Source organism: Talpa occidentalis, unplaced genomic scaffold (assembly GCF_014898055.3).
Source record: "Talpa occidentalis isolate TD23 unplaced genomic scaffold, MPIMG_talOcc4v2.1 talOcc4.8, whole genome shotgun sequence".
NCBI classification, from domain to species: Eukaryota; Metazoa; Chordata; class Mammalia; order Eulipotyphla; family Talpidae; genus Talpa; species Talpa occidentalis.
Genome location: NW_023605194.1, coordinates 43,205,579 through 43,227,817, shown reverse-complemented (window position 1 = coordinate 43,227,817; position 22,239 = coordinate 43,205,579). Strand labels below are relative to the sequence as shown.

At 49.1% G+C, this 22,239-nt stretch overlaps 1 protein-coding gene across 4 annotated transcripts in view; it reads left to right on the top strand.

Moving 5' to 3' along the window:
* Nucleotides 1–20,539, top strand: part of SLC29A3 (solute carrier family 29 member 3) — a 42,935-nt gene extending 22,396 nt beyond the window's left edge. For all 4 annotated transcript variants that reach the window (XM_037495796.2, XM_037495794.2, XM_037495795.2 and 1 more), the window contains 4 exons: nt 3,067–3,149; nt 10,900–11,126; nt 14,912–15,074; nt 18,321–20,539. In XM_037495796.2, coding sequence (XP_037351693.1) covers nt 3,067–3,149; nt 10,900–11,126; nt 14,912–15,074; nt 18,321–18,975 — 1,128 coding nt within the window. In that variant the 3' untranslated portion in view covers nt 18,976–20,539. The remainder of the gene's footprint in view (nt 1–3,066; nt 3,150–10,899; nt 11,127–14,911; nt 15,075–18,320) is intronic.
* Nucleotides 20,540–22,239: the final 1,700 nt, after the last annotated feature.

Sequence of the window (22,239 nt, the reverse complement as noted above, 5' to 3'; positions counted from 1 at the left end):
TTTTTATCAGGAACTACATTAAAAAAGTAATTCCATGTGCCATGTCAACTGACCCGACCATCGACAGCACCCCAGTCTGTGCTGGTAGAAAGCTGGCCCAGGGTCAAGGGCATTCTGCCCCCAGCTTGTTCTTTATAACACAGAGAAGTGGGTTCAGTCAACAGAAAGGGAGTCATAGCCTTGTCTAGTTGTCAGTATTTTAAAAGATTTCCGGTATTGAAAGCACCATTTTCTGTTTAAATATCAATACACCTGAACATTTAATTACCTAGAAAATCCCCATTCTTAAACTGTTCAGGGAACTTGAGCCTGCTCAAAAAAACAAAGACAGATTCTACACCCCATATGATCTCAGGCCATTTCATAGACTCGCTGTGGAATGAGCAGCCATGCTCATTGGGGCTGGGCTGGGACAGGCTTGGCCCCACTGCTTTGGTCTCTTCCTCAGGGCCTTTTCCCATTGCTCCCGCCTGGTGCCCGCCAGGCCTCACGTCGGCCCAGCCACTGTATCAAGACGTAATTGACTGAATGCCTCAGACCAGTCCAGGCTCTGCTGAGCCCATCAGGGCAGGAACAATGAGGTGGCACCTCAAAGGAGGCAGGCTATTTCTAAGGCGCATGGTTGATGGACTGCACTCTCTGTGATTATCATTTTAATTGCAAAGCCACTGCTACCTTATATTCAGGGTACAGATTTCAAAGAGCACAAAGTACTCTGCAGGCATCAAAAGGGACCATGGGACCGTCTGTGCTCCAGAGCCCATTGTGACATCTTTTTTTCTTGACCTCCACGTTGCAGTCAAGCCCTTCCAGAAAGGAGAGATCTGATTTTCTGTTTCAAGATCTGACTCAAATCCTTCTTCCTCTGGGACCATTCTAAACTCATCCCCATGCTCTCAAGCACTAACCCCCTCTCTCACCCTCCTACGTGGAATTCCCTTCTGCCCTATCTCTGATATCACACACACACACACACACACACACACACACACACAATTCTGACATCTTTACTTGCGGCGTTTTGAGATCTTAAAAACCCTTCACACTCTTACACGCCCACTGAGACTCCATCTTTAACAGGCAGGAAGTGTGTCATAGACACTGGAGTGAGCCCTACAGTTGCCAGAGCCCTTTGCACATCAGCAGGATTTTTTTACTCTCATTGTTCTTTGTGCTTTGGCACATTTGTACCATTTGTATTTGCAAAATATTTCCTCAGTTAAGTTCAGTTTCATAAGGTTTCCAAAGTAGAATATGCATAGCTTGTTATTTTATATTTTTAGGGCAAACACCATAATTCATCAAAAGCCCATTGACACTCAGGGAATTCTTAATACATGTAAATACGTCCACTACCCAGAACCCATCCTCTTTCCCAACCTGGGGTCTGTTTTGACATGCAATGACCAAAACCAAGAAATGTCAGCCCAATTATTTTTTTTTAAAGATTTATTTATTTATTTATTTATTTATTTATTTATGCAAGCACTGGGTACAGTCAGAAGTGCAGGAGGGTGAGAGAATTCACCAGAGCCAGAGCGAGGAGCAGAGCAGGCAGACTGACAAGTACACTGCTGAGGGGAGTAGTGGGCGCGGCAGGAGAGGTTTGCGCGCCATGTGGGTCCCTCGCCAGCAGCTGGGGATCGAACCGGCACTGCAGAGGCTGTGGGCAGCTTTGCAACCCAGTGCTCAACTGCTGCGTCACCAGGGAGGCCCAACCCAATTATTTTTTGAAGACAGGTATATTGAGAGATAATATATAGGCAGTAAAATTCACAGTAATGAGTGAATAGTTCTCTGAGTTTTCAAAAACACAGTTGCCACAGAGCTTCAATTATTATCAGTCCCAGCACATTGTCTCAGGAATCCTTCATCTGTCTTTTGGCCTCATGTGCTCTTTGTCATACCCCCAGGAAAATGCCCTTTTACTCATCTTGGTCAGACAAGGAACTGCCTCTCAAAATGTTTTTGTTTGTCTATTTTTGAGGTGCTATTGGTTCATAGCGCTGTGTACGTTATAGAATACAGCATCACACCTCCTTAAACGTATGTTACCACACCACCCCCAGCCCAACCCCCAGCCCGCCCCCACCCCACCTAAGTATAGTCCTCCACCATCATACCCTGGGTCTCCATCCAGCCCCCTTCCCTCTCTGAAAGCCTCAGTTCTACAGTCAGAATCCCAGGGTTTTGGTTTGTTTTGTTTTGTTTCTCTGTATTCTACACATGAGTACAATCATCTGGTATTTGTCTTTTGCCTTCTCACTTATTTTTCTTAGCATATTCCCCTCCAGTTACATCTTTGTTGTTGTAAATGCCAAGATTTCATCTTTTTTTTTTTAATAGCTGAGTAGTATTCCATCATGTATATAGACCACATCTTTATAATCACTCATCTGTCACTGGACACTTAGATTGTCTCCTCATCTTGGCTATTATAAGTAGTATAGGAGTGTATATATATTTTTTAATTCGTGTTCCAAAATGACTGACTTTGGATAGCAGCTCTATTGAGGGAGCAAATCCAGAGTCAAAATAAAGTTTCCCTGTAGAGGCTGGTGTGTTTCTATGAGAACTCACTTGGTTGCAAGAGTGTGAGAAGTGATGGGGTCATAACAGCACCCATTTAATAACCTTGAGATTTGGCAATGGGCTGAGAAGACTGATAGGACAAAACACACTAAATCCTATTCCCAATGACTCATCTGTGGTTGGGACAGGTAGGCTGGCTGGGAGCATGGACTGAAGAGCTTCAGGGACTTCGCTGAGCATAGGGACAATGTCTTATGCTTCCTTATGTCCCCAGCACTTAGCATAACTCATACTAGTGACTGTCATTGAGCGATGGAATGAGTAGTGTTTAGTGACTGTCACTGAGCAATGGAATGAGTAGTGTTAGGTCAGAGACATAGGAACACGCTATTTGGGCTAGACTTACCCATCACTCACAGATATTTGAAGACAGTGGGAAGACCTGCACCAAGAGGGGCACCGTCTCTGCCCCCCAGGGGACCCTCCTCTCTATCCCAAGTGACCTTAGCATCCTCCTCACTTCTCTGCCTGCAGAACTACTTCGAGAGCTACCTTGCCATCGCCTCCACTGTGCCCTCCGTGCTGTGCCTCATGGCAAACTTCCTGCTCATCAACAGGTAAGCTCCTCCCCCCCACACATCCCAGCCTCTAGCTTTCTCTACCCCTCTCTCTTCCAGTGCCACTACTTTCTGTTTCTTTAAATGTTGTTCACCAAAGTAGGAGGCAACCAGCAGAGATTCTTCCCACGAAGACTGAGAAGGAAGCTTAGTTACCCCTGGGATCTTGCCAATAGATGCCCTCTAAGGAGCTGGACTTTCAGTTTCCAGCACAGGCTGTGTCAGTAGCCAGCAGGCAGCACTGGGGACATGGCTTTTCTTTTTTCCTCTCAGAGGACTTTGTCTATCAACAGAAAGACAAAATATATAGGTAGAAGTTCAGGTAGACACACAGGAGCACAGACCTTGCAGCCAAGGTATACTACGTGGATGTTGGGGCAAGGCCCAGGAAGCTTGTGGAAGCTGATCTTCCAGGCATTGCTGAAAGCTGACTATGTTAAGGATCTGGCATCCCACTACTCCAGCTCTCACTGCGTGGGACACGGGCACCTAACTGCCCAATGCTAAGCAGTGACATTAGCTTATCAGTTGACCACTCACAGAGAGGACTCATGGGGACATTTTGGCCCTGTCAATAAAGGGCTAGGAGAGAGTGTCCATTTGAATGCACCATGAAAGAAGGAATGACCAGGAGATAACCCAGCAAATTAGCACAGCCGTTAGATCCCACTGCCGTGACTGGGTGACTGTTATCTCAGTCTCCATTTGGATTTACAAGTGCAACTGCTCTAGCTACTTTGCCTACATTTCCTGTAAGCTGCCACTAGGTGATAACAGAGGCTACATTATGATTCAGATCACTGATGGCAAATCTGTTTGCAAGGACTGCCTGCATCTCAGGATCTCTTAGAATTCTTTTTTTTTTAAAGATTTATTTATTCATGCATACAAAAGCTGGGGCACAGGCCAGAGATGGGGGGGGGGGAGAGGATTCACTCTCAGAGACAGAGTGGGGAACAGAATAGGCAGATTGACCGAAGTGCACTGCTGAGGGGAGCAGCAGGCAAGCCAGGAGAGGTCCACTGCGCCATTTGGGTTTCTCCCTGGCTGGCCAGGGATCGAACTCATGCTGCAGAGACTGCAGATTTGCTTCACAGTGCGGTGCTTAACCCCTTGCGCCACCAGGGAGGCCCTCTTAGTGTGGAACCAAGCGTAAGTATTCTTAGCCATTGCTTGTCATTTTGTGTGTAACTGCCATTTTAGAATTTTAGGTTTTGCTGTCCCAGAAAGACTGCATTCCAGAGATAGTTTCAACAGTTTCGACCCTAACTCCACCCTCACCCTCCTGTCACCAATGAGCGCGAACTTGCTGTAATTGGAGCTGCAGGCTGGACCTGCATCTCAGCCGGGCCAGTCAGCTTAGAATGATAGCCGGGCAAAGTTGGAGAACGCATCCTTGTAGCCAATGAGTAACTGCCAGCATAATTTAACCTTATTAAAAGACCCCTGCTTCCTTTGTTCGGGACTCTCCATACCTGCTGCTACATTGGGAAGTGCCGTGAGCCCAGACTTGAGTCTGTGATAAACTCCCTTTTGTGTTTGCATCGGGCTGTCTTTGGTTCTTGGAGGCTATGCTCGCCGAGTCTGCTGATATTGGGCACAACACTTAGAATTCTTAAACAGGATTCTAAGACAGATCTGGTTTCAGAGAGGGATTGATTAGTGATGTCTGCTCTGAGTGTGGAAGAGAGGACTGACTACATCTGTATGTGCTGATCCTGAATAGCCTAGTCTTCCCAAATATTATGCTGTGGGAAGCACTTTATCTATTATTGCATAAGAATGACTGCAAAGCATAGTGGCTAACAGTAATAGCAATAAGTAGTATCTTTTATGATTGTGGTAGGCTTAGCTGGGAGCTTGGGATTTCTTTCTCTCATCTCTAGCATGGCCTAACATATTGGCCAAAGGTACTAGAAATTTTCTTATCTGACTAAAGAGCAACTGCTCTAAGAAAGCAAGGCAGAAGCCACATAGTTTTTGTGACCCAATCTCCATAGACTTCTGGTGTCACTTCTCCATGGAAGAAATATCAAAGAACTTGCACTCTCCCTGGTGGTGTAAGGGATTAAGTCTCAGCACTATGAAGCTAGAAGCCACTGCAGCACAAGTTCGATCCCCAGCCAGGGAGCTACCCACATGGCATAGCAGACCTCTCCTGACTCACCCGTTGCTCCCCTTAGCAGTGTATTTCAGTGGATCTGCCTGTTCTGCTCCCCACTCTATCTCTGGTGAATCCTCTTACTCCCCTGCATCTCTGGCTGCAGTTCTTGTATGCATAAATAAATAAAATAAATCTTAAAAAAAAAAAGAGAACTTGGACCCATCTGAAACCAAAGCACAGGCTAGAGAACGATGGTCAGGTAGACTGAGGACTTTGCAATCCCCATTAGAAGTTTTTTGACCCTTAACCTTTCTTCTCAAGCCCCTCCTGGCACACAGAGCTACAGTCAGGGTTCTAGTAGGTGGGGCTCAGCCTCTAGAGACCCCACCCCTGCAGGAGGAGGTTGGAGGCATGTAGCTAGGGACAGAGCCAGTCGTGCCCTCAGCACTGCCAGCCCTGAGTGCAGAGCTGAGTCTTGACAGTGACTCATCAGAGTGGAAGAATGAGGAAAGGAATGGGACTCAAGAAGAGGAGGGCGAGGAAGATGGGGTACAGAGTCATGATAGTAGGATCCCTCTTTTCCCTCTGCTCTCTCTTCTTTCCAGGCCTCCTGTCTCATCATCCTCTCTGTCCACATGCTCTGCTAGTTCTGGGGGTGGGGGGGGTGTCCTATCGGTATAGCCCCTACCATATGAGAACCTCTCCATCCTTCTAGCTGCGGAGTCACTATGTAAACTAAAGCAAGGGCCAAGAACCTGGAACCTCCCTTTCTCTGGAGACCACCCTGCTACAGGATGACTCCTGGTGCCTTGTTATATCTCTTAGGACGCATGGCAACCCGGGAGGGAAGCCATGACTTTGCCCATTTTCCAGGTGGAAGTCAGGAGCTGTGCCTCAGCCCACAGGGTAGGTAAGGGATGACACGAACTTGCTTCTTACCTGTCACTGCCTCCTCTATGGTCCTGGGGGAACAGCAGGCCTTAAGCCAGCCAGGACTGGGGTCAGCAGAGTCAGAGGCAGTCAAACGAAAAATCTGCTAAGAGTAGTAAGCACTTCTGAGCAGATACATCATCTCCTTTAATCTTCACAGCAGAAACCTACAAGTAGGAAACCTGCTACCCTGTTTTATATATAAATGGGCCACTTAGCTCGTAGAGGTGACTTCCCAGGAGCACATGGCCATTAAGGTGGTGGAGGCACGATCTGAACCATGACCCTTTTTGCCCCTAATTTGAGCCTGAATGTGCCTTTTGCCTCCTGCTTCCCTTGGGCAAAGATTTTCCTTACTTTGCCCTGGCTTCAAACTACAAGAAGCTTTGAAGGAGGCAGGTCCCTCTGCAGTGGACCACCTGGGGTGGGGGAGATGGTTTTGGGGGCTCAGCATACAGAGCACCCTTCAGGAGGGTCCAGCCCACCCCTGGACTTGCTCTTGGTTTCTCCTGCTTCCACCAGGAGAGAGATGAGGGCAATGTGAGAAAATGCTCCCAGGTCTCCGTCTGTTTCTAGTGCTGCAAAGATGGTTTGGGGCGAAGATGTTTTTTATTTAATGTGCGAAATTGAAATGTCTCCTTTTCTCCCCTCCTAGAGCACCATGGCTTTCTCTGACTGGCTCATCCATAATCGCCAAGTGTTTTATTATGTTAAATCTGTAGCATCATAAATACTTATGAGGAGGATTTACATTTTGGAGACTTAAGAAGAAATCTGTCCCCTGGGGTCCTGAGCCCTCACAAGCAAGGTGGTAGGATACAGCTGGCAGCCCTCTCCTCAAATCTTTATTTTGGTGTGCCCTGCCTTGGGGTCGCAGGGCTGGGACTGTCACCTCTGCCATCCCCTGTCCTAGAATCACTGACAGCAGGCAACACTTGCCTAGATTTTCCATAATTTCTAACAGTGTTGTCATCCCCTGGGCCACTATCCCTGCCCATAGAGCAAGCCAACCCCTTCACAGGCCTGTGGGGTGCACTTGCATGTGGTACGTGTATAAACATTGAAAATAGCTCCAGGGGAGATCTCCAAGGACCTGGAGCTCTTGGTTGAGGCTCCTTTGGAGACTGGGCTAAGCAGCAGGTAATTAGCAGGCCGACTGGGGAGGAGGGGGGAGGTCAGTTCGAGTTGCAAACAGCATTGCCATTGTAATGCATTTGGCGTTTACTGCCACCTCTCCTTCATCTCACTCTTCCCTCATTTCCGCCCTGGGGGCACCTGTAAGAAGTCCCCCAGCTCTCTCCAAAGTAACCTTCCTGTTCAAGCAACTAATTACCTTGTCATAACAGGCACTGGAGAGCCCCATGATGCTGGCAGCACTCCTGGGCTGGGCTGTGTCTGCACTGTGTTGTGAGGAGGTGGTTAGAGGCAGAGGCCATTCCCAGGACTAGGCTAAAATGCTGCAGATGTTTACAGCTGACTCCCTGCCATGCTGAGGGGGTTCACAAGGGAAGAGCAACTGGAAGGCTTAGGACCAGCTCAAAATCTGCCCCCATTGCTGCTATCCTTGCTTGTCAGTTATGCGCCCAGCAGGTATTTACCTGCCCCCACCTGCTCCAGCCCTGCCCTGGGGGTGAGAACCCCCTGGGCCCTGCTCTTGCCTCTAGAGCTCTTAACTCCCTAGTCTGTTCTTTGCCTTCATTTTCCCCCAAGGAACTGTTAAAACTTGTAGGCATTTATCCCCAGTCTTTCTCTCCACTTGAATTTCCAAAGATTTAGAATTATAAACTGGAAGGCAGCTGACCTTTTCTTTTGAGATGAAGAAACTGAGGCCCAGAAAGGTTGAATTTTTGCCTGGGGTCACACAGTTGGTGGCAGAGAACTCCCCTCTCCTGACCCAGGCTCCATTCCCTGGTTGGCTCTTACCTTTGAGGTTAGTGGGGCATCTCCTACTTCTAGTGTTAAGGAGCAGCCTCGATATAACCTAACACTAGGAGAGGGGGCAGGGCACCCCTTGACAAGATTGAGTGGGTAGGATCACCTAGAGCATCAGTACTGAGGTCTGGCCACCAGCATCCAGGGTACCTGGTGTGCATTACAATAGGTACTCTGGGCTCCCGGGGGCCTGAGTGCCTTCCTCACTGCCCACCAGCTCCTGCCTGGCTGAGGGCCCTGCAGACCTGTGGAGATGCATCTTAGTTCATGGTCTTAATATGAGGTTCCCCAGAAGCAGACTCTGCAACAAGGATTCAAGTGAGTGGTTTGTTTGGGAGATGAAGGTAGGAGAGTGGGCAAGGGAGAGTGAGAAGGGAAGACTTCCAATAAGGATGCCTCCTGAGGCTCCAACAGAGGGTGGCTAAACTTGATCCTGCCTGGGAATTCTCAGAGCCTATGTGGAACAAAGGCCCGGGGAGAGGGAGCTGGGGTGTTCAACCACCCACCACCCACCTCCGGCTGTCAGTGAAGGCTGCCCCAGGGAGGTGTTCATTACCTGTCACCAGCAGTTACTTCCTGGTAAGAGAGAGGGCACTTGGGCAGGGATCCCCTGTACATACTGGGGTTTTCTGACCTTGTGGCTCCCCAGTTCAAAATCCTGCTGTAGCTTTTTGTGTTGGTGTGTTTGGATTTTCTATTCTGTACCTCAAAAATTAAAGTCAGCTCTTCCTCCAGGCATTGCTGGATCTAGGTGACTGCAGACATCCTCAGGTCTTCCTCTTGTGTGTCCTGGACTTTGCGTGTCTTTGCTTGACTTTATCCCAAATGCAGCCTCCCCTGCAGCTGGCAGCCTGCAGCCCCTGACACAGTTACAGCAGAAAGCGAGCTTCTCTCCCCTGCAGTCCCCTGGCCCTGCCTGCTCACCAACTTATTCCTAACCCAGTCTAGCAGCCAGCAGCCCCAGACACTCTGATCACCCCAGGCTGAGTCACATGCCCATTGTCTGTGACCAGGTGGGAGTGAACAGTATGGTGACCACCTCCCTGAATGACTTGGCATAGAGGAGCAGCATTCTCCCAAGAGATGGGGGGTGGAAAAAAGAAAATACACCCCCACTGCACACCCCATGCTGAGGATCAGCCCGGGCACTTACAGGTGGACAAGGCCCTCTGCAAGATTAGTGCTCACGTCAGACACACCTTTCACACCAGCTTAGGTGTCATCTCCAAACCTTCCAATGCCCAAGGTAGGTTTTGTGTCCCTGGGATGTGCCGAGGATGCCTGTGACCCTCCCATGGAGCACTTTGTCCACATGAATAAAATGCCCATTCCTGGTCTGCCCTGTGTGCCAGCATTCAGCACAGCCCCGACACACAGTGGTCCCTCAGCCCAGGTTGTAGAGCGAACACGCTGGCTTCTTCTGTCCTCTGGCTCCTCAAAAAGCTCCCCACAAAGCGGTGGCAGCACCTGCTCTCCCTTCCTCGAGGATGGGAAGAAAACCCAGCTTAGCCTGGGGCCACAAAAGGCCTTTGAAAAAATTCTCTCTTACCTTTCATGCTCATCATTTCACACCTATTTATGGACATAATGTATTTTCCTGCCTTGCAAGTTTTTCCCTTTTTTGTTCACGCCTCTCCCCCAAATTGTGTATAACTAATCTGGCTTTTCTCCCAGCCCCCTTCTACTGATTAGCAGAAAAATTAACTAAGTTCCCGATCTGGTTGAGAGTTTAGTCTAATCTGATGATTTAAACAGCCCCTCTGGGTGATGTTCTCTCTCCCTAGAATAAAAATGTGCAGTTTCTCAGAGAGCCTCCCTTTCTGCTCCACCCCCCATGCCCATGGGGGCCAGGGAAGGGGTTGGGAGGAGTGTGGGGTTTACAAGCAGGTGTAAGACTGGCTCTGGGCCACACTCTCTTGGCCTCAGCCTCCGCCCACACCAAGATCATTGCCACCCTCACAGAGGAGACCTGCCCTGGCCATCTGTGCTGGGCTGCCCGTATTTCCTTTATTCCCAGGGAGGTAAGAGACTGTCATTCTGAGTGTGCAAACTGGAGCCAGGCCTCCTGGGGTCACAGCCCCATGACCTTGAGCAAGTCCTTAGCCTTTCTGCCCCCAGTTTCCCTGTCTGTGTGGGACAGGTAAGAATGCCTTCTTAGAGAACTGTTGTGAGAATTCAAGGGATTAGCATATGGAAAAAACTTAAAAGAGTACCTAGCAAAAATTAAGTACCATCTGAGTGTTTAATATGATGGTGAGGATGATTTTAGTTCCTTCTTTCTCCTCACCTCCCTGCTAAGTTTTAGGGGAAAGGAAGCCCAATAGATGGTTCCTTTCTTTAAATACTAGACAAAGCCAGCAGGGGCTGAGCCCTAAGGCAGGAGTAGCAGGGAGCTTGCCTTGGAAGCCCCCAAATCCTATCTTGAACCTCACTGCAAAATGAGAAGAAGTGGCATCTGCTAAGCATTTGCCCTACACCAGGCCCTGCCCTGCTCTCGGCACTCAGCACACTTCCCTCCTGTGATCCTCACCTCATCCCCTGAGGTAAAGCATCTGTTGTACAGATGCAGCAGCTGAGACCAGAGCAACTGAGTCACTTACCCAAGGCCACACAGCTAGTAAGCCAGGAAGGCAGGGTTCAGACCCAGGTCCCTTGACTGCAGAGTGGACTGTCCTGACCACTGAGCACACCTCTTCCGTAAAGAATGTTCACCAACCCCAGGTCCCCAGCCCCCCATAGAGGAGGCCCAAGGCATCTCTGATTGCTTTGACATCCTTGCCCTAGGGTTCCCATTCATGTCCGAGTTTTGGCCTCACTGACCGTCATGCTGACCATCTTCGTGGTGATGACCGTGCTGGTGAAAGTGGATACCTCCTCCTGGACCCGAGGTTTCTTTGTTGTCACCATCGTCTGCATGGTGATCATCAGTGGCACCTCCACCATCTTCAACAGCAGCGTCTTTGGAATGACCGGTTCCTTCCCTATGAGGAATTCCCAGGCCCTGATATCAGGTGAGTGCTGGGTTCCAGATGGCCAGGTTGGTTCTCTCAAGCGTGGTGCGGAGGAGCCAGAGCTGAGCAGGTGATAGCTCTCCTAGGAAAGGAAATGAATGTTAGGTGTGTTTCCATTTTCTATCACAGTGTAACAAAGCACCTCCAAACTTGGTGGCCTGGAATAATAACGGTCATTTCTTTGTATTACAAATCTGCAATTTGGCCAGATATGCCCTGGGATCTCAAAGATGAATAAGACCCAAGCCTCTCTAGCACTGATAGCCTAGAAAATAAACCCCATTACTTGAGCTTTGGCCTTTCATGGGGTACTGACAATTAACTTAGGCCCACCTCCATTAGCTGAAATTTTGATGCCAATCCTCAACCTGTTATCTAAACCTTAGCAGTTTTGTTCTCTCACTCAGATGTCCCAACAAGATAAAACGGCGCTGGGTCAGTAAGAATCTGTGCTTTCCCAGCAGACCACCATCCCTTAAAGCAAGACTGGAGGCTCAGCTGCTCTGTTTGGCATCTCCACACAATCCCTGTCGTATGAAGGAGTGCTGGAAGCATTTGCCCGCTTGAGGAGTTTCACAAAGCATCTGCTGTGTGCCTATTAATTAATAATGCCAGGTAGTATGCGGCGGGGATAACAAATATCTTGACAAGTATATATCCGCTCCCCACTCCCGCACCAGTGCCAGACACCATTGATAGATCTGTGTCTTTACTCTTGAGCCACTGAATCCTTCTTAACACAGCACTGGAGTATTTACTATCATGGATCTGAATTCAGATGTGAACTCCAATCTGTTTGCCATTTTTGATAGAAAATTAGGCTTCTGTCTCTATCCTGGGAAACCTTTGGACCTAACATTAAAAAAAAATATGTTAAATGGATCCATTGCTAAGTTTTCTAAGTACAATCAGTATTCCCAAAGCAATATTTGAAGAATGGAATGCTGAGGCTGAAGGAAATGGCCCCCCAACACTGGATTTAATCCTTTCCTTCACCTGTCTCAGAGAAAAGCTGTTATCCCCGCATCTCCCTCCATCCTGCTGGAGGAGGTTCTCTGCATAACATCAGCCTTGCTGGCTACCTCTCCAGGAATCCATGACTAAACACCACTTATGTTGGCAAGTGACCCTTCAGGTTCATCTGGCCACCTGAAGGTCTTCTAGAAAAAGGAACTATCCTGTGAATTTCCCATTTTTGAAAAGATGGAAAAATCTAGTAGTCACATTGAAGTCCTAATTACCCTGAGCCCCAAGCCATGGTCATCACTGTGTGTGGCCCCCAATGGGTGCCCATCACCCTGGAAAGCCTGGCCTCTCAGAAGCCCCAGTGCCACCTCAGCAACCCCTGTTAGATTTTGGTCCAGAGGAGCCCATCTGTGAATTCTGTGTGTGTTGGCATCTGAGGAACAATTCATTTGTTTTGTACTGGTGTTTTTTTAAATCCTTCATTTACATGTATTTCCATAACTGATGAGATAAAAGTAGGGAAGTCATGAAGGATGAGCTCCCGGAGGCCTGGTTTGTTGTTGATGATAATATTGTAAATTCTCTACAAGTTGGGAAGAGAGAGAGGAAAATCAACAGGCAGTGATGTTAAGATCTCTTCCTCAGGGCAGCCGGGGAATGTCTTAGTGAATTTAACCCCACTTCTTACAAAACACCCAGGTGGGGATTATAGCTTCTCAGAAGTTGGCACCTTCTTAGCAAAGGGTTTGCCCTGTTGTTGCTCCTTTGATGTGGGAAGTACAGAAATAGCCAGACAACAAATAGGGAATCAGAGAGGATTTATATGGCAGGCACTGCCAGGCACTGTTCTGAGTACTTTTTACTGTTCTGAGTAAAAATCCTTTTAATCTTCATAACAATCCTAAGAGTTGGGTGTTATTAACATCTCCATTTTACAAATAAGGAAACAGAGGCACAGAGAGGTTAAGTGACTTGCCAAAAATCACACAGCTAGAAGTGATAGAGCCTGAATTGGACCCAGATGTTCTGGTTCTACAGTCTGTGCTCTTAATCTCTATGCTAACTTTTTTTTCTTTGCCCTTCTTTCAAGTCCCAACCTCTGGCCCCATCCAGGCTAATAGGGCTTATATTGAGAAGGTCAGGGAGAAGGATTGTCCATCAGAGCCAGGGGCTATTCCCTGCAGAGCCACAGAGATGGTATTCAGAATATGGGTGAGGCAGTGGTAATGGACATCACGGCAGTCAAGGGTCTGGACTGCCCCTCTCCCACTCCAAGTCTGTGCAACAGCAGGGAGAAAAGTGGTGTGCTGGCAGAGCTGGCGGATGGTGACAAAGCAGTTTGTGCCTACACTGACCAGGTTGCTGTTTGCAGTCCAGCTTCTTGTCTTTTTGAGGATCCATACCCAGTCCTCTGGGATGGATAATCCATTCCGCCAGCCAGGCAGGCCCCCTTCCCCCGTACTAACCGGTCACTACTGTGTTGGTAATGATGGTTCACTGTCCCAACTCCACCTCATCGCCACCTCTTGTATGGGAAAAACCAGCATTAGCAAATACACAGAGGCAGAGAGGAGTCAGAGATCTGCTCACACATGTAACACGTGCAGCCCTGACTCTGCTGTGCACTGTTGAGAGCGCAACAGTAATTGAGTAATTGCTGGAAGTAATTGTGTGGCAAAGAAGAAGACTAACCTGTGTTGAATGCCTCCTGTGTGCTGGGCCCTTTCTCAGCAACATCTCAGTGGGTCCTCAGAGCAGCCCTCTAAACAGGGTCTTCATCCCCATTTTACAGATGAGCAAACTGTGGCTCCAAGAAGTCACAGCAGCCTCAGTGTCACAGTGAGCAAGTGGCAGTGTCATGGTCAGACGTTCACCTGCTTGGCCTCAAACCCACAGCCCACTAGGTTGTGATGCCTGTGAAATGTGTGGCACACGGTCACCAGGGTCCCATGTCAAAGCCCTGGGCAAGAGAGAACATTCCATGTGGTGAGGCAGTTGCATGTGTGCATGCGTGTGTGTGTGTGTGTGTGTGTGTGTATGTGTGAGTATATATGAGAATATGTGTGGCCGAGGCTGTGTATGTGTGGGTATGTGTAAGTATATGTGTTTGTGTGTCTATGAGAATGAGTGAACGTGTGTGAATGAGTGTGTATATGAGTGTGACTGAACATGGGTGTGAGTGTGTGTGTATTTGATAGGGTGCAGAGCATGCATGAGTATGTGGTCATCTGTTGTGAGTATGTGTGAGAGCGTGTGTGCACGCTTGCCCACGTGTATGGTGTCTCAGATATGAAAGACATTCTGTGAGGTCTGGGTAGCTGTGTCACCACAGGGACACCCCTGGTGGATGGCCTCCCCTAGAGGTAGTGGCGCCTCGTGCTAGGGCATTGCCTGAGCCTCTCTCCCAGTTTGGCTGGTGGGTGTTTGCTTGGAGGGAGGGGTGAGGCGCTCTCTGAGATGTGCCTGCCCTGGATCTAACATTTCAGACCCTACCACAAGGACAGTAGAGATGGATGGTCAGAGTTAGAGGTGCACACAAGAAGCAGGCTGGTGGGGCCTCCTTGGAGGTTACCTGCCACCTTATGCAAGCCAGCAGAACCTGGAAAACCAATGCCCTCTTAGGAGTCAGAAAGCTCGCGGCTGCAGAACCCCCGTGTCTGCCAAGGCAGGGGGCTATTGCAAGAACTGCTGCATTTTTCTCAGCAGGGAGAATTGTTGTTTTGCATTTTTTAAACCTAAGTTGGGGGGGGGAACAGGCCTGAGGCACAGGGAAGGGGGCCACCCCTGACCATGTCCATGGTGTCCTCTGCTCTCGGCAGGAGGAGCCATGGGAGGGACCATCAGTGCAGTGGCCGCGCTGGTGGACCTGGCGGCATCCAATGATGTGACGAACAGCGCCCTGGCCTTCTTCCTGACTGCAGATGTCTTCCTGGGGCTCTGCATCATGCTCTACCTGCTGCTGCCCCGGCTGGAGTACGCCAGGTGAGGCCTCACTCGCCCTCAGTGCATCCTTCATGTGTGTCTGTATCTTTACATGAGCTGTTGCATTCTTCTGCACCTGATTAGAGTACAGTATTTCTTTCCTCCCTTACTACCCTCCCCATTGGGTGTGAGCACCCACAGGGCAGATATTGTGTGGATTTTTCTTCCCATTGTATCCCAGTGTCTAAATCTGTTCCTGACTCCTAGTAGTTGCTCAATAAATTGGCTGGGCTAATGGGCTCTGTGCTGCACCCCCAGCAGCTAGAATCTGTGAGTTTCCCTATGAGAGCAGGCGTAGGAAGTGGGACCTGAGGAATAATGGTGATGAACAGAAGCTCCATTTGCTGAGTGTTCTGCTGCTCCTGCTTTGCGCTGAGCCTGGTGGGATGGGTCATCTCTCCTCTGATGCCCCCAGCCTCCTATGGAGAGTGCTGCCCTGGGGTTTATAATGTGTATTCCCAATCACTGACAAAAATTAGGCGCAGCGAGGTTGAATAACATGCATGAGCCCCACAGCCCGTTGGCAGCAGAATCAAGATTTGAACCCAACTACAAGCCTGTGTTTTTGGTCAGTGTTTCTTGAGACCCTTCCTCACCCTGAGGGGCCTCTTTTCTTGCCTTTGCCCCCCCCCCCCGCTTTCTCTCTTATTTCTCCTTTTTCTGTTCTGCTTCCTGCTACTCTTTAAAAAAAAACAACTTTCATTTTTGCTTGTGTTTTACTCTTTTCAATGCATTTTCATACCTACTATCTTGTTTAATGCAGGAGAGGCAGGCATTATTTTCCCCATTTGCAGGTGAATCAGCTGAGGCAGAGAAGGCTGGGGGCTAGGGCCCTACAAGTGTGAGCCGGCAGAGCTGGGGTCAGGTGCTGGCTGTGCTTTGCCACGGGAACCTATTTTGAGGCGTGGCACTGAAGTAAGCAGTATCCATATGCATGCTTTTCAGTTTTTATGATAACCTTGTGCAGTTGTTACTAAGTTTTCTCATTTTACAAATAAGGCAACTGAGGCTTCAGGGGATACATGCCCGGGTCGCAGGCCGGGATGTGAACCTGGAGCTGTTTTCAGGGCTGCCGTCTTCCCACCATATTGTACTGCACCCGCAGCCAGCAACCCCAAGGGCATTTCCTCATCCCTCTCCCCCCGCTCCCATCCCTGTAAGGAGAGTCACCTCGTGATCCTCAGAGCCTCTGCCTTCACTGGAAGCTCCATCTCACCTGCGCAGGTGGCTTCCCCCAGTTAGATGACTGTTGTAGCCTCAGCTGGCCTCAGTGGCTCCAGGAGGATAAAAGGGGACTGAACTTCTTGACTTGATGTCGCCCATATCCCAGGCAGCTGCAGACCCATGCGCCTGCCCATCCCCTCCCCTACTCTTTAAAAAAAACAACTTTCATTTTTGCTTGTGTTTTACTCTTTTCAAGGCATTTTCGTACCTACTATCTTGTTTAATGTAGGAAAGGCAGGCATTATTTTTCCCTCCTTCAGGACCATTATCAAAAATTGCCCAACTGGGCTCCATGATGATGTTTCTGTGATTCCTGGGCTCCCCCCAGGACGCCATACACTGACACTTTGTCACTGCTTATTAATTATTTCTGAGTCACTATATCAATTGAAGGGCAGGAGCTTCCCACCACTCTGGCTGTCTCCCCAGTTCTGTTTCTTTGGGTCTGTCTCCCAAAGGATGTCCAGCTTCCCTGTTTCCTGGGACTGTAAGGCTTCCAAAAATGGGGCTGTCGGTGCTAACACCAGGACAGTCTTGGGCAAACCAGGACAGTTGGTCAACTTAGTTTCCAGCCTAGTTGGGCCGGCCACAAGCCCTTCCAGCCAAGTGTAGAGATTGCACCCAGGGCTGTGCCTCTCTCTTTCTTTGCTGATTTAAGCTTGGTCAAGACTTCTGGGTTTATAAAAACTACTGAGGAGCTGGGCTCCCCAGGCTGCTCAGGCTGACCTTACTTCAAAGGGAGCCCATAAATGCTGCACCCAGAAGGGCTGACCTGGGCTTCCCTGTCTTCCCTGGAGGAACCTGGCCTCGTGCAATGTTGGATGTGCTGACTGTGGTAGGGGCTGCAAGCCAAGGGTCAGATGAGATGGTCAGATCTGGAAGGAGTCATGAGGAAGAGCTTTGACCACAGGAAATTGGTGGGGAGTTTTCTCAGAGCAGACTTCAGCCAAGAATCTGGTTCAGTAGAGGGGGAAGTAAGAATATTCCTTTCTTTAGAGATTGTGAAACAAGACAGGCTCAAGATCAAAGTGTTATGTTCAGTGTTACTTTGAATAGTAATTCTTCTTATTTGGAGAGCAGTTTATCAGTATCTTCCAAAATGTTTAAGGAATAAACTTTCAGTACTTTCTTTTTTAGAAACCTGCCCTACTGAAATTCTGTGCAAAGATTTATATATAGTGATACTCATTGCAGCACTGTTTAGTAGAGAGAAATTGAAGCTAATGTAAATGTTCATCAATAGGGGAACAGAGTGAAATACTATGCAGCAAGTAACAAGAGAGAACGACTCCTATGTCTTTGAATGAGAGGACCACAAGATATTATTCTTGGGCAATTGTGTGTAGGCAGTTATGTATATGTTAAGGCATTTATTTATATATTTAGGAGTTATACTGTTGAAGAAAGTTTTATAAAAGATATAGTTGATCCTGTTTTTGCGTAAGAGACATAACTGTGTATGTGTGCATGTGTATGTGGTATTTACACATGTGTGGAACAATATCCACCAGATTTTTGACCCTCAGTACCCCTAAGTGACTAAAGATAAGAGGTAGGTGTCCTCATTCTACTATATCATTTCTCTTCTGTATTAACTTGGGCTCATGCCATCAAGCATGTGTTACCTTTATAATTTTAAAATTTATATTTTGAAAATCTGTTTTATCTTCACCTCTTTCCAAAGCAAAACAAAGATAAGAGAGCGGGATTGGATTCCAGGCTCACCATGTGGGTCAGTGCAGGTTTCCTCTTTCCTTGCTGTGGCATAGCCACCACCACAGAGCAACAGACTGGCATCCAGCCTTTCAGGTAGTGCCAAGGCAGGCAGGACAGGGTCTGTCCAGGCTTCCCTCTGGCCCCCTGCCACACATATGTCATCTACGGGCATCCAGGGCTGTGAGCCATATGGGGCTTAGTCTACCTGCTAGATCTGAAGGCTCCCCTCCCCGCATCTTAACCCTGGAGATACCAAGTGACTCTGTTTTCTAGACCCTCTGACCACCTGCCCTCTCTCCCCCAAAGGTACTACATGAGACCTATGAAGCCAGCCCAGGTGGTTTCTAATGAAGAGCAGCTGCCTCAAGACACCCCCAATGCCCCATTGTTGGCTCCTGGATCCAGTGACTCCCCGACACCCCCCCTCTGCTTCATCCTGAAGAAGACGGCTGGCCTGGGCTTCTGCATTATCTACCTCTTCCTCATCACCAGCCTGATCTTCCCCGCCATCTCCACCAACATCGAGTCCCTCAACAAGGACTCGGGCTCACTGTGGACCACCAAGTTCTTTGTGCCCCTCACTACCTTCCTCTTGTACAACTTTGCTGACCTGTGTGGCCGGCAGATCACAGCCTGGATCCAGGTGCCAGGGCCCAAAAGTAAGGTGCTTCCTGGTGTGGTGCTCCTCCGAACATTCCTAGTCCCCCTCTTCGTGTTCTGCAACTACCAGCCCCGCGTCCACCTGCAGACAGTGGTCTTCCAGTCCGACGTCTACCCTGTGCTCTTCACCTCCCTCCTGGGGCTCAGCAATGGCTACCTCAGCACCCTGGCTCTCATCTACGGCCCCAAGATTGTGTCCCGGGAACTGGCTGAGGCCACGGGCGTGGTCATGTCCTTTTACACATGCTTGGGCTTGGTGCTGGGCTCAGCCGGCTCTGCCCTGCTGGTGCACCTCATCTAGGAGGGAAGGTGGCAAGAACAACTGTCTGCAGGGCCAATGGGAGCCTCAGCAGCAAGGCTGGGTGTGGAGAACACACTCAGGCATGGCCTCTCCTGAGGGCTGGTGACCATACCACTCTCTCCATGCCAGGCACAGACACTGTAACAGAACCGGAATTGTTTGAGGACCTTGAAACATTGGAAGAAGACATAATTACAACAGTTACCCAGTCGAAGTGTGGGAGTAGGGAAGGGGAGAGGGATGGAGCGCTCCATTGGCTAACTGGTTAACACTGTTTCTTCATAGCCTCTTTGGAAAGTGTTGCAGTGTTCCTCCAAGTTGTTATATCGCAAGTGCCAAAACCCAGTACAGGCCTTTGCTGTCTCCCAGCCTTGCTTTTTCCAGCTGAGAGCAGCGTGTGAGGGTTCTCAGCACTCCCATCCATAGAGGGTCCCCCTGGAATGGAAACTGCCCAGGCCCAAGACTCCAGCCTGTGCAGACCTCTGCTTTCTATGGATGAGCACCTGACCCCTCAGACTGGAACCCCAGAAGGACAAGCTTTCCAGAAACCCTTCATTCCCTAAGCCTGGGCTGCAGAGGGCCTGTTACTGTTACTAGGAGCTTGCCAGGCCTGAGGTTCCAACAAGGATCCTTAAAGTGGTCTGGGGCCCTGATCAGGGTGGGGCTTTTTAATGTCCACATTTACAACATGCCGAGGCCATTGGTTCCTGGGCATAATAAATATGAAAGCCTTGTTGGTATATGTATTAGGGTCTTGGCGGGAAATGGCCTCATCAAATTGGGTAATTCGAGGATAATTGAAAAGTGGGTGTCGGAACCCTAGGGGGGTGTGCATTATTTCACAGAACTAGTAATGTCAAGATCATTCGCCAGCCTGAAGGGACAAGGGGGCATATCCAGCCTGCATAAGCACGGGAGGTCTGTTTCCTTCTTCCTCCCTCCCTCTGAGCTCCTCCAGGCCCTGTGAAGTGAGCCACAGTCAGGAGCAGGCAGGGAGGATGGAAAGGACTTGAGGGGCAGAGGTGTGGAGAGAGGGGCTGCCAGCCCCATCACGTTCATGGGTTTTTTGTGATGAAATCGGTTTCAGTCTGTCCCGGTTTGTTTTGGGTAGTCATATATTTTGAAGCTGGTGTTTCATAAGGTGAACCTCAGCTCTGTGGCCCCCACAGGTCGCTTGACATGATTAGTAATTTATATGTTTTCATGTTCCTTCAAGGCTTCTGCAAGGTTGTTTCTTGGGGGAGCAGGGTGGCTTAGGGCTCAGAGAGAAAGCAACTAGATCAGACCAGGTGTTCTCAAGAGTCGTGCAGGAAGAACAGAGCTTGCCCCCCAGAAGTGGCAACCCCAGAGCCATAAATCAAGCCGCTCTTCTGATGCACATGGGCTCCACGGCGTCCTGCAGACAGCTGATTAAGCCAGTAATCCACCCGGTGGCGGCAGCTTATGTCCCCCACCGTCACAGACTAGTACACCCTCCCGCTTTGGCCAGAGAATTGAACGGGACACCTTTGAAAGATATCCTGAAACTTGATACTTATAAATAAGTAAATAAATTTAAATGAATTCTCCCCCGTCCTTTCCCCTTGCAGGAACCTAAAATCTTCCCCTTGGTTTTCTCACCAACTTTAATGCCGTCTGTCATTTGGGGCATTGGTCTGACTGGTGATTCATCACAGCCTCAGGTGTTTTACAAATGAAAAGCCTCTCTGTTTTACAGAAAAATGGCAGCCTCTGAGCTCAGAGATGGAGACCACCCCAGAGCTACTGGAGGAGTCATGGGCGCCTCCCATGCTTGGTTGAGGTGGGAGAGATTTCAGAAGAGGTGTTCCTGTGAGTGGATTGGAAATTAGCAGGAAGTGCCGGAAGGTGAGGGCAGCCAGCACCACAGTGCCACTCAGGGGCAGCTGAGGAGAGGGTAGACCACCCCAGTGCCAGCCTTAGTAGGGAGGGACTGACTGCTTGGCTGGTACGGGGATTATCTACAATTCTGTCCGCTGTTCTTTGTTGAACATCTCACCACAAAGGACCATTTCACAAGTGATCACTCTCTCTCAGGGAGGGAGAAAGGAAAAGAATTCATCTCTAGGCAGAGGAGTGGACAGTAGGGTTCAGGCATCCTTGTCCCTGGTCACTATATAGCAACTCATGGGTCTGGACCACTCTGGGTGTCAGGTCTCCAGGAGGCTTGCGGAACTAGCCCACATGTTTTAGGGAGTCCACAAAGCTTGCTAAAGGGATTTTTGCTGAGAAGTTGCCCTCTGTAGTAGTTCTCTGATTTAATACTAAGGGCAGTTTTTAGTACATACCCTTGTATCTTTCCAGATCATACACATTTTCATCTCCCTCCTGCATTCAGCAAAGCCAGAGCAGCCAAATTAGTTGACTCTTTAACTAGTAGGTGACAGGTCCGTGCCAGAGAACACTTGCTCCCGTGCACATGAGTGACATGAGCCAGGGCTGGGTATCATTAGCAAAGACCTTTCATTCTGCTATCTTTGACCCAATGCCCCCAAGAAAAGATTTGGGGCTTCCTAATCAGCTTGGATGTGATGTGGGAGGAAGTCACTTCAGGACCCCTGCTTTTGAGACCATGTAGTGCTTTTAAAGATAACTGGGAATAGAAGTGAGAGGGCCAACATCAGCCAAGAGATTATATACCAGTGGAGGTTCAATGCACTGTCCCTACTTATCTAAACTTTGTGGACTTTCTGAATGAAAACATCTTGTATTTCTTTTACCATCATCAGCTCCTTTGTGCATTGTCAGTGCCAGTTTTGCCTGAGTCCACCTACCCTCCACCTGCTGACAGAGGTCAACCCAGTTCCCAGTCTAGCTTTGGCACTGGCAGAATCCTAGGAAGAATTTTAGCCCTACCAAAAAGTGGAGGCTGGAACTGGACATGTGGTCACAGACCCAGGGTCCAGGGGAGCCTTTGCACCAAGTGCCTAGACTCCTGACCCACTGCTTACCCCCCTGTGCAGGAGCAGAAGTGGAGGAGGAGGGCAGGAGCCTGCATTATTGCATTATTGCTCCATCTGTAGGTGAACATAGTGAGGCTCAGAGATTCAGTAACTTACCCAAGGTCATTCAGCTATTAGTGGCTAGGACAAGAATCAAATCTAGGGCTTCCTCAACTCGGAGGTCCGTGCCCACCCTGGCCTCTTGCTCTCCTGGCTGAAACTTGACTTTCTTCCAGGTTCTTGACACCTACTGCCCCTATTCCTCATTCCGTGACCTGGGTGGGTATTGTGCAGCGAGGGCACA